Below are 12,769 nucleotides of genomic sequence, written 5' to 3'. Positions count from 1 at the left end.
TGAGACAAACAGAGCTAACTGCCTTACCCAGGGTGACATAGTTATTAAGTATCTGAGGCCAGATTTGAATCAGGAAAACAAATTTGCCTCATTCCAAGCCCAGCACTCTGTCCACTGTGTTACCTAAGGATTTGGTAGTCTTAAAAATTAAATTTGGTTCGGGTTCAGACTTATGCACTAACTGATTAAAAATTATTTTTTTCCATTTATAATTTTAAATTTCTTTCATTTATAATCTAGTAGTTGCATTAATATTTGGGTTTGGTTCATGCAAAATTGGGAAAAGTATGGTGTATGTATTAATTTGGACTTCATTCTGGTTTAGTTCCTGGATTCCTAGTAGAGTATCTTAAGCCTTTTCTCTGCTATCTCTTGAGCTGTTAGTTAATATGAGAAGAGATGATGTAATCTAATATGTTTTCTTAATGACTCATTTGAGCAACAAAGTTCTGCATAGATGAAATGATCCTTTCACCTTCCTGTTATGACATACCCAAATATTATCTATTCAGGAGGAAACACATCTGTACACACACAAACACACAAAAAACTTGTTCAACTCTTGTTACTTGGACTTTAACAACTAAATTATCTGGAATGTGAAATAAAACCCTGTGCATCTCTTTTTCAGAGTTCAAACTTAGCTGTCTTCCAGTGACAAGAGTCACCTTTTGTTCAAAACCATTGGTTTGCTTTGTTAGATCAATTGCTTAAATTCACTATTTATATGAAGTCACTTTGATTTTTCAGGATCTGAAGTTGATAAAAATTATACCTACTGATTAATTTCAATGGAACCCTGGCAGTGATGATCTTTAAAATACTGAAGACTGTAGCAATTTTTCTCATTTTTTGACAGGACAAAAAACCGATTTTTCCAGGAAGCCTGTACAATTAAAAAAAAAAAAAAAAACAGTTTTAAATCTCTGTGAGATGTTGGGGGAGTGGAAGCAGAAAATGCTTATGAAGACTGTGGGAGGATTGCTAAATTGTATTGAATACCATACCTGGGAGGAAAAAAGCTGAGGAGGTGGTGATTTAATAAAGTGGGCTTGTCTGCAGACTTCATTTTCATAATAAAATGGCACTTGTTTGCCTGATAACAACAATAAAAGATGAATAGAACTATTACTTAATTTGTTCCTGGTCAATCTATGAAAAGAGCTTGTTTAGTTGAAAAGCATTTTGTTTAATCTACTCAAGGTCTGCAAGTGACTCAGTTCTGGAGAGAAATGCCTTCACTATACCCCACAAACATCAACAACAACAACAACAAAACAATTACAACACATCCCTAAACATCAAACTTATAATAACTCAGTGGAGAGAAAAGTCACATATGAGATTAGCAGTAATAGATTGGTTTTATTCTGATTGCTGAAAAGCTCTTATTTATTCTTTTTCTTTTGCATTTCTGACTCACTGGTGCTGGCTCTCCAGACAGAACAAGGCTTTATTCCTGTTTCTGTTATATTATTAGCCACTGAAGCACAAACTTGATCTGTTCTTCTTTGCCTACTGTCTTAAAAAAAACCCCACAAAACCTCCAATAATAATATCCACCTTCCACTTTATCTACCTTCCAAAAAACAAAACAAAACAAAACAAAAATCAAATTAAATTACCATCTGCCTTTTAAGATTGGAATGCAGAATCTTTTCAAATTTGAAATGAAAAGGAATTGGTTTCTTTTGTACATGTTGGTTGTGATTTTTGCTGGTTTTTGTTTTTTGTTTTATTTTTCAATTTGAGAAAAAAAATCTTCATTAAAGAACTGAACTCTTTTATTAAATGAAGCCCTCAGGACAGGGCAAATGACAGCTATTAAGGTCCCCTTCCCCACTCCCTCCCTTATTAACCAAGTCTGGATTCCCATGGAAAAATTCAGAAAGGGCTTCCTTGCTCTTGACCACTTACTCACCAAAATGAATGACTCTACACTTAGCACCTCAGTTCTTATCATAGGAATGAGTTACTTAGATAGTATATACAGCAAGAGGGGAAGTAATGATATTTTAAAGGGAATGTCACCCTTCCTCCAGATCTAGTTTTCCCTACATCACTTTTGGATATTATCTGTAGTGAACAATTAATCCTTAATAAATTTATTAACTTGCCTTTAACAAAGTTTCTTTTGCAAATGTAGAGAGTTTGTTATGGACTCCTCACACAACTTTTTAATTGGTTTTCATCACTCCATTCTTTTCAACCTTACAGTTAGATTAATCTTCCTTATGCACAGATATGATCATTTAACTCCTTTGTCCAAAACCCTCCCCACTGTTTATCGAATAAAGTCCAACTCTTTGGTTGGCCTTTAAAGTCCTGCACAATATGGTGCCTTTCCTCTTCATCCTTTCCACATATGCTATGTTTCAAGGTGACTTATATTACTCACCATCACTTGTACATAATTAACATATTTACTTCTGCCTTTGCTCAAATTATTTCCTGTATTTGGAATGACCTTTCTATCACTTACATGATGACCTTCACCTGTTGAAATCCCATCCATTCTTTAAGACCAAGCTTAAATACCATAAACACCAATCAGGAATTCTCTTTCTATGATTTCCCCTTCTCTTAAATAGAAATGCTTTCTCTCACATCACATAATTTATTGGAGCTGTCTTGTATCTTCTAATGCTATTATTTTAGAGATAGGTATTGCTATCCCTAGCAATGTTCTGGGCACAGACTATTAAGAGAATTGGTTAGTCATTAAGTATTTATTAATCATCTACTATATATCAGACACTGTGCTAAATTCTGGGGATACAAGAATGGCAAAATACAGTCTCTGCTCTTAAGCAACTCCTTGTCTAATGGGGGAGATAACATGCAAATGCAGGATAAATAGTAAATAATCAATAATGATAAGACATTAGAATCCACAGGGTATGGGAAGAGCATTCTACTGAGGATCATTGTTGTTGAATCATTCAGTCGTTGTTCAGACTCTTCATGGCTCCTGGGATTTTCTTGGCAAGGATATTGGAGTGAATTGATATTTCCTTTTCCAGTGGAGTAAAGCAAATCAAAGTTAAGTGACTTGACTGTGACCACACAGCTAGTTAAGTGTCTGAGGCCTTATTTGAACCCTGGCCTTTCTGAGATGATTCTATCTATCTTATAGAAGTACTTCTTCCATCTTCAACCCTCCTTCTCTACTTGATATTTCATTGAGCTATATAGATAAGAGAAGTGTGGATGGTGCAATCAGTGCCATCCTGACCATAAATCCTGAAATCCTAGATGACCTCTAAGGTCTCTCTCAGGTCTAGAAAGAGAATCTGATGATCCTATATTCATAACGGGCTACTTTTCTGGTCCTCATAAGCCCTTTCCTTGGCTTTTATGTTGCTTTATCTGTTTAGAAATAAAAATTTTATCCTGAAGGCCATCTGTCTCAGGTATTCCCCAAACATCAAATGGAAAAAAATGGTCCAAGAAATCTTGTCTGAGAAGAAGATTTATAGCTCCAATTTAATTCAAGAAGTATTCATTAAGTTCCTACTGTATGCCAGTCATTTTCAGTATGCACTAGGGGAACAAAAACAAACAGTCCCTGACCTCTGAGGAGTTTGCATTCCAATTGTCCACCTTAAGAGGAAGGAAAGGAAATCAGCTGAAAGCAGTGGCTGCTTCTCACTAGAGGAGAATCTTCAATAAGAATATTTCCTGTTGCTAAAACCAAAACTGGATTCTTTCTAATTAAATTGATTAAAATTTTTTTTTCCGATAAAAAATTTCTTTTTTTTTTCTTTTTGAGATAGCATCAATTTCTTACCTGAGTAAGCTTCAGATTTGGAAGCCATTGCAAATGCCTCCTCCAACCTGTCAAAAAAAAATACACAAACCTTGATTTATTTAGTCACTGAACAATAAACAATTCATGTCACTGATTAGCCAGCTAATAATAATATGCTGGTGTGATGAAGAGGCCAATGATAGCTATTACAAGAATGCTAGACAAATAGGGTGTGAGTCAAGTTATGAGAAAAACAGGGTTTTTACTTTCTGCCCCAAGACAGATCAAAAGCAACTGTACCCAGGAAACATCCAGTAAATTGGTAAAGACAATCGTATTTTGCAGGTGTATATGAGATTATTACCAGAGTTATTCTCTGCAGGACATATTATCTGTTACTGATTTTTAAGTGGTTCTTGGGCTCTTGCCCCCCTGGAAGAATCTGTGATACTGAAAGTTGACATGAAACAGGGAAGAGGTTTAGATCCAATAATATTCAGCAAATTTATTTTAGCACCTACTGTGGTCTCCATTAGTGTTATTGGCTCTTGAAGAGATAAAACATTTAGAGAAGACACAGTCCCCACCTCCATAGAACTTAGCCCTTTCAGATATTAATGTAAAATAAATTGAAATTGAACATTGTAGAATTGCAGAGCCTAAAAGAAGAGTTTTGAGAAAATACCTTTTTGGGGAAGGAAGAGTAAGAGGTCCATAGATGTGAAAAATTGCATATAATTTAAGACTTTTTTGACGAATAGATAAGTTTTATGATTTTTTTCTTCTTCCTCTCCTTCTTCCTTTTTCCCCTTTAAAAATATGAAGGAGGAATAGCAGTTGTGAAATTATTTTAAAAGAATCAGTCAGTCAATAAGCATTTACTAAGCACCTACTAGCACTTAGAGAAAGTTAGGAGATATAAAAGAAAAAGATATCAATAATAGTTTGTTTTAAAATGTAATTTATAGAGTCCAGAGGGGCAGTTAAGTGGTGCAGTGGATAGAGTTCTCTCCCTGGAGTTAGGAGGAGCTGAGTTCAAATATGGGCTTCAGTCACTTGTGACCCTGGGCAAGTCACTTAATCCTTTTTGCCTCAGCTTCCTCATCTGTAAAATGGCTGGAGAAGGAAATGACAAACCAGTCCAGCATCTTTGTCAAGAAAACCTTCAAATTGTACACAACTTAACAACAATAACAGTATAGAATTGTTGATTTATACACTGCTAAATTTCTAAACTTAAGCTCTTCTTAATTTGACCATTGAAGTCAGCATAGCTTTTGAAGTTAATTCATTGAATTCCTATTGACATCAACAGAATGTCAGTTCCAAGAAGAATTTAATTTTAGGTTATATATCCATATTTCCCAATACAGTGCCTCATATACCACAAGAATTAATAAATGTTTGCTAATTTGAATTTAATTATAGTCGGGTAGGAAAATGGATAAAACACAGAGGTAACTGTAATATGTACTATTAGGTCATTTCATTTACTATCTATAAAATGTGGAATTTGGATTAGATGAAATCTAAGTTCTCCTCCCCCCAGATCTAGGTCTGTGATGACAAAGATAAGTACATCAGAGAGCTGCAAAATGAAAGTTTTATAGGAGCTTTAAAGAGGGAACAAGTTTTTTATTAGCTGTAGAACCAGGCCTTACGGAGGAAGTGGTTTTGTGTCAGGTTTTAAAGGATGGTTAGAAATTCAGCAGGCAAAAAGAGGAATATATACAAAACAGTGAAATACAAAGTAATTTGCAGAGGGAGGTGAGGGCAAGCAGCTGTGAGAATCAGGGCAGGCTTCAAGAAGAAAGTGGTACCTGAGCTATAGCTGAAAGGAAGAGATGGGTTCTATAAGGCAGAAATAAGGAGGGGAATACATTCCAGCCATGTGGCAAGCAGAATTAATTGGGGCAAAGAGAAATTAAGTAGACCTCAATTAGATTCTGTAATTCATAATATGAAAATGATACAAGAAGTAATTAAGACAAATTCAGTGGAGTAGGAGGGGGAGTTCCTTCCTGTACCCGCTTAGAAAATAGGACATCAGAACTAGAAGGATTTAATCTTGAGCTTTCCTTTTCCAAGTAAAGGATTTAAAAGTCCCATGTTCTTCTCTATTCCCCTTGAGAATCTTCCTCCCTTCCTCACAAGGAAAGGGGATTGTCCCCCATCCTTAATAAATTGGAAGAGAAGGAGGGAGCTTATTTGTACTGTGCAGGAAGAGAGGAAAGGGCAGAAAAAAGAGGAAGGGGCAGGTTGTGACCCAAGAATAGATTAATGCAGATCGAGGATTTATGGGATGGAATGAGAGGTGGAGGAAGTCAATAAAATGAAGTTATCCTTCCTGTTCCTCATTCCTCAGCCAACATGTGAGATCACGTTTCTTTCACTTGACTCTGCTACAAAAAGTAACCAACAGGTCCTAAATATCCTCCCAGATGGGGAAAAGCTCCAATGGTCCCACCCTAATTATGAATCTGAGTAAAGTCCAGACAGGTTGTTGAATGCCTGGCAAAGGAATTGAAATTTTATTCAGCAGATGGGAGGGACCTCCTAAAGATCTCTGAGCAGAGGAGGGATGTGATCAGATTTGGGTACAAGAAAAAATAGTCTGTTACATGAACTGATGCTAAGTGAAATGAGCAGAACCAGGAGATCATTACATACTTCAACAACAATACTATATGATGATCAATTCTGATGGACCAGCATTATACACTTCAACAACGATATTGTATGAGGACATATTTTGATGGAAGTGGATTTCTTTGACAAAGAGACCTAAGTTTCAATTGATAAATGACGGACAAAAGCAGCTACACCCAAAGAAAGAACACTGGGAAACGAATGTGAACTATCTGCATTTTTGTTTTTCTTCCCGGGTTATTTATACCTTCTGAATCCAATTCTCCCTATGCAACAAGAGAACTGTTTGGTTCTGCAAACATATATTGTATCTAGGATATACTGCAACATATCCAACATATAAAGGACTGCTTGCCATCTAGGGGAGGGGGTGGAGGGAGGGAGGGGAAAAAAATCAGAAAAGAAACGAGTGCAAGGGATAATGTTGTCAATATAAAGTAATCATTAAATAAAAATTAAAAAAAAAAGAAAAAGAAAAAATAGTCTGACAGGAATATTCGGTGGGAGCAGAGAGTAGAAGCAGGAAGACATGTTAAATAGAGGTGTGATGAAGGGGTGTAGTGGGGGGACCCAGTGGGACAAGAGAGAGGGTGTTGGTGGAATTATAGGATTTGGTTATTTCTTGATTCAAGAAGTGAAGGAGAGGAAATAATCTCAAGGTTTGAAACATGGTTCTACTGGGCTTATATCCCAAAGACAGCTTAAAGGAGGGAAAGGGACCTGTATGTGCAAGAATGTTTGTGGCAGCCCTGTTTGTAGTGGCCAGAAACTGGAAACTGAGTGGATGCCCATCAACTGGAGAATGGCTGGGTAAATTGTGGGATATGAATGTTATGGAATATTCTTTAAGAAATGACCAGCAGGATGATTTCAGAAAGGCCTGGAGAGACTTAAATGAACTGATGCTGAGTGAAATGAACAGGACCAGGAGATCATTACATACTTCAACAACAATACTATATGATGATCAATTCTGATGGATATGGCCATCTTCAACAATGAGATGAACTAAATCAGTTCCAATAGAGCAGTAATGAATTGAACCAGCTACACCCGGTGAAAGAACTCTGGGAGATGACCAAGAACCACTACATAGAATTCCCAATCCCTCTACTTTTGTCCGCCTGCATTTTTTATTTCCTTCACAGGCTAATTGTACACGATTTCAAAATTCGACTCTTTTTGTACAGCAAAATAACAGTATGGACATGTATACTTATATAGTATTTAACTTATACTTTAACATATTTAACATATATTGGTCAATCTGCCATCTGAGGGAGGAGGTGGGGAGAAGGAGGGGAAAAGTTGGAATAAAAGGTTTTGCAACTGTCAATGCTGTAAAATTACCCATGCATATAACTTGTAAATAAAAAAGCTATAATTTAAAAAAAAAAAAAAGAAAAGAAAAAAAAGTCTGACAGGAATATTCGGTGGGAGCAGAGAGTAGAAGCAGGAAGACATGTTAAATAGAGGTGTGATGAAGGGGTGTAGTGGGGGGACCCAGTGGGACAAGAGAGAGGGTGTTGGTGGAATTATAGGATTTGGTTATTTCTTGATTCAAGAAGTGAAGGAGAGGAAATAATCTCAAGGTTTGAAACATGGTTCTACTGGGCTTATATCCCAAAGACAGCTTAAAGGAGGGAAAGGGACCTGTATGTGCAAGAATGTTTGTGGCAGCCCTGTTTGTAGTGGCCAGAAACTGGAAACTGAGTGGATGCCCATCAACTGGAGAATGGCTGGGTAAATTGTGGGATATGAATGTTATGGAATATTCTTTAAGAAATGACCAGCAGGATGATTTCAGAAAGGCCTGGAGAGACTTAAATGAACTGATGCTGAGTGAAATGAACAGGACCAGGAGATCATTACATACTTCAACAACAATACTATATGATGATCAATTCTGATGGATATGGCCATCTTCAACAATGAGATGAACTAAATCAGTTCCAATAGAGCAGTAATGAATTGAACCAGCTACACCCGGTGAAAGAACTCTGGGAGATGACCAAGAACCACTACATAGAATTCCCAATCCCTCTACTTTTGTCCGCCTGCATTTTTTATTTCCTTCACAGGCTAATTGTACACGATTTCAAAATTCGACTCTTTTTGTACAGCAAAATAACAGTATGGACATGTATACTTATATAGTATTTAACTTATACTTTAACATATTTAACATATATTGGTCAATCTGCCATCTGAGGGAGGAGGTGGGGAGAAGGAGGGGAAAAGTTGGAATAAAAGGTTTTGCAACTGTCAATGCTGTAAAATTACCCATGCATATAACTTGTAAATAAAAAAGCTATAATTTAAAAAAAAAAAAAAGAAAAGAAAAAAAAAAAGGTTTGAAACATGAGACACTTACTAGTGATAGTAAAAAAAAAAAAAAAAAAAAAGGGTCAGTTGGAAGAGCACCTCTGTCTGTGATATGGACCTCTCAGTGGGCTGACTCTGGATCAGGACAATGACTTTTGAACAGGACCACTATTTTTCACCTTACCTTCTTATTTATGTGGGACAGAAAAAAATTTAATCAAAATTCCTTATCATTATCCAAGGGACCACCATCTTTGGTGACAGCTAGGTGAAGCAATGAACAGAGCATTGGAATCGGGAAGACCTGAGTTCAAATCTAGTCTTATACAATTACTAGCTGTGTCTCCCTGGCTGTTATTTACTCAGTTTCTCTATCTGTAAAATAGGCATAATAATAATATCTACCTCCCAGAGATGTGGTGGGGATTAAATGAGTTAACATTTGTAAAGTGTTTTGTGAATCTTAAAAATCATGTAAATGCTAACAATTATGATCTTTCCAATAACTCAGGATTAAAATTTAGTGTCTTCCTTACTTCCTTATGCTAACTTTCCTTCACCCTACATAATCCAATCAGTAGCAAAATCTTATCCTCAGTTCTGGAACATCTCTTCTCTTCATTCCCATCTCTCCCCTAGTATCTACTATTCAAGTACAGGTCCTTACCATCTATCAGCCAAACTATTTCAATAGTTTCCTAACTGGTCTTCTTACCTCAAGACTTTCCCCACTGGAATGGCAGCTACAAAGTCACCAAATTAATCTTAAAGTTTCAGGTCTGATCATATTATCCAATATTATTCAATAAATGTTATTCAATAACTGATTTCAATTATTTGAATGAGTTTTATAACATACACAATTATTAATATAATACTATATAATTTAAAAAATAGAGGAATTATATTGCTCTATGTGCCATAGTAGATAGATCATTGATCCTGAAATCTGGAGGAACTGAATTTAAATCCAGAATCCAGTCTCAGATACTTTACTAGCTATGTGACTCTGGACAAGTCATTTAATTGTTGTCTGTTTCAGTTTTCTCTTCTATAGAATGGGGATAATGTTAGTATCTTCCTCCCAGGGCTGGTGTGAGGATAAAATGAGATAATATTTGTAAAGGGCTTTGAAAACCTGAAAATGCTATCTAAATGCTAGTTATTATGATACTGGAGTTGGTATGTTCAAATATTTTTTTTAACTGATATGGTTTATAATTTTTAAAATTTGGAGGCTACTGGTCTAGATATCCATATTTCTATGCCTTTTTAGGAATGAAGAATGGAAGCTTACCTTTCTTTTTATTGACAACATGTGCCCCTCCCCATAAAAATACATACATATACTTCCCTCCATGCACTTATATGACCCATATCAATAATTTTACTTTTACATGACTATAATTTACAATAGATTTACATTTATCATTCAAGGTTTATCCCACTTCTAATTATCTTCTGATTTATTTATTATTATTATTCATTATTTATCCACCAGGAGTTACTGAAAAGTTATCAAGGAGATTGATTACTCTAAGATTGTAGAGTCTAAACTATTGAAGACAAATATATTATAAAATCATTGAATTGAAGAAATGGACAAGACCTCAAAGACCATGCAGTACAATCTCTATCTGATCAGGAAACCCTTCCACAAAACTCCTGAAAATTGAACATATAGTTTTTGCTGGAAGACTCTTAGTGAGAAGGAAGCTACTACCTCCCAGGATACCATTCTCTACTTCTGAATAGTTCTAAGCTTCCCACAGCAGGCATTTCATTTTTTTTTTCCTTTCATCAAGCTGAAACCTGTCATTCTAACACTCCTGTCCCTTCCTCCTGGCCTTAGTGATCAAGCAGATCAAGTCTAATCCTTCTTCCATTCAGGGTACTTTAAGATCTTTGAAACCAGTTATTCAGCTCCCCTATGCCCACATCTTCAGCTATTCCATCTCCAAATTTCAGGCAGTTGCTACTTGACCCTTAAGAATTTCGAGTCTCCACATGAATATTATGTTGAGAAATCAAGCCAATCTCCCACACCAAAATAATACTTACTGGAAGCTGGGCTTCTGTTGTAGGTGTTCTTGGGAAATTCCACTTGACCCCAGGTCTCCAGAGCTCTCTAAAAGATCCTTCTTAACTACTGCTATGTAGAAGGGCAATGAAGTAATGATTAAATACTATCTATGTCTGAAATCTGAGTCCGAAGGAATTTCCCAAGCCAACACCTTCCTATAGATTTATTCTGATCCCAAGAGTTAGAGGAAAATAAAGTTAAAGCAAGGGGATTTCCCCCTGTATTGGCTTAGTAGGTGACTCTGAAGAATGTCCTGAAAACTTCTGGTTCCAAAGAAATAAAAATAATAAGCAGTCACTCAGTCTTTTTTTTTTTTCTTCTCTTTTCTTCTTTGAATCAAATCTGATTACACACCCAGTCTTAACTTTCAACCAGAACTATTCTGATGGAGATTTCTTCCTTTCATTTAACACTTGTCCTTCAAAAGCCTCAAACAAAAGAGTTTTTAACTCTTTCCATGATCTACTAGAGAAAGTAGTAAGAACTGAAAGTTAGAAGGTGGGGAAAATCCTAGAGAGATTGTGTCCTGGACACACCCACACCCATATATTCCTCTAATGGTTTTCAGGAAGTTTTTGTTGCACAATGGAATTATTTCCATCAGGATTAAAAGGTAGCAGAGATAAGCATGATTTCCTATAGTATTTTTTAGTAATCCTGAAAGACACACAGACAACAGAAAACGTCAGCTTTTAAAAGTTCTATAGTTTGGGTATCTCTGGAGCATCTGAAAAGCATTTAGGTGAGTGTTAAAGTAATCTGAAGGCTGGGTTTGCTTTGCTTTCTGCAGGCAGGTGCACTGAAATGGTGCATTCCTGCCCCATTCTCCCAAATTTAATCTTTTGTATAAAAGACAGGCTGTTGTTTTGGGAAAAGCACCAAACTTGGAATCAGACACAAGTTTTCTAGTCCAATCCCCTCATTTTATGGATGAGCAAACTTGCACTTTTGATTGGTTCCACCTCTATCCCTTTGTCCAGGCGGGGTCCCATACCTAGAACACACTCTCCTTGCCTCTGAGATTCCTTGGTCAAAACTTAGTTTTGTCTCTTTTCTACATGAGGCCTTTTATAATCCTCCTCTCTCCCTACGGGTTAGTGCTTTACTCCTGCATAGAATAAATTTGTTTTCCCTTTGAATATATTTTGGTTTTACTTACCCAAGAACATGTTTTTGTTTTTGTTGTTGTTGTTGTTGTTGTTGTTGTTTTTTCCATTAAGTCGACTATAAACTCCTGGAAAGCAAGAACTGGGGTTTTTTGTCTATCTCCAGCACCTAGCAATGTGTCTCCCATTTATGAATATTGAACAACCAATCCAGCAATTAACATTTATTAAATGCCTATTATATTCCAGGCACAGTGATTCAGAAAGGGACCAAAAACTTCCCTCAAGGAGTTTACAATCTAATGGAAGAAATAACATGTAAAAAATAAAAAGATGCAAAAAGATCTATATCTATATCTGTCTAAATATATATAGATAGAAATATATACACATAATCACATGTATATACGTATGTGTGTATGTATATATGTCTCTATACACACACATGTAAATATTGTTCAGTTTTTTTTATTATGTCTGCCTCTTTCTGATCTCATTTGAGATTTTTTATTTGATGTTTACCATTTCTTTCTTTTATTTTACAGATGAGTAAACTGAGGCAAACTAAGTTAAAAGACTTCCACAGCTAGTGTCTGAGGCCAGATTTGAACTCAGGAAGATAGGTTTTTCTGACCCCAATATAGCACTATCCACTGTGTCACCTATTTCTCTACAAGAGAAATAGGAAATAATTGGCAGAGGGAAGACACTAGAATTCAGAGAAGGTGGAGAAGTCGTCAAGTAAAAGATGGAATTTTAGCTGAGACTTGAAGTAACCAGAGTTGTCAATAGGAGAAGTGGAGGAGGAAGAACATTTTAGGCATGGGGGATAGCCAGAGAAATTTAACATTCAGT

At 36.1% G+C, this 12,769-nt stretch overlaps 1 protein-coding gene across 2 annotated transcripts in view; it reads right to left on the bottom strand.

Moving 5' to 3' along the window:
* Positions 1-11,330, bottom strand: part of PLEKHS1 (pleckstrin homology domain containing S1) — a 33,813-nt gene extending 22,483 nt beyond the window's left edge. For both annotated transcript variants that reach the window (XM_051981469.1, XM_051981468.1), the window contains exons 1-4: positions 10,787-11,330; positions 3,791-3,837; positions 1,008-1,096; positions 780-886 (exon numbers count right to left, since the gene is read on the bottom strand). In XM_051981469.1, the coding sequence (XP_051837429.1) occupies positions 780-886; positions 1,008-1,096; positions 3,791-3,818 (224 nt within the window). In that variant the 5' untranslated portion in view covers positions 3,819-3,837; positions 10,787-11,330. The remainder of the gene's footprint in view (positions 1-779; positions 887-1,007; positions 1,097-3,790; positions 3,838-10,786) is intronic.
* Positions 11,331-12,769: the final 1,439 nt, after the last annotated feature.

The sequence above is a fragment of the Antechinus flavipes genome, chromosome 2 (assembly GCF_016432865.1).
Source record: "Antechinus flavipes isolate AdamAnt ecotype Samford, QLD, Australia chromosome 2, AdamAnt_v2, whole genome shotgun sequence".
Taxonomy (NCBI): Eukaryota; Metazoa; Chordata; class Mammalia; order Dasyuromorphia; family Dasyuridae; genus Antechinus; species Antechinus flavipes.
The sequence above is the reverse complement of the archived record's forward strand: the minus strand, read 5'-3'. Positions and strand labels throughout refer to the sequence as shown.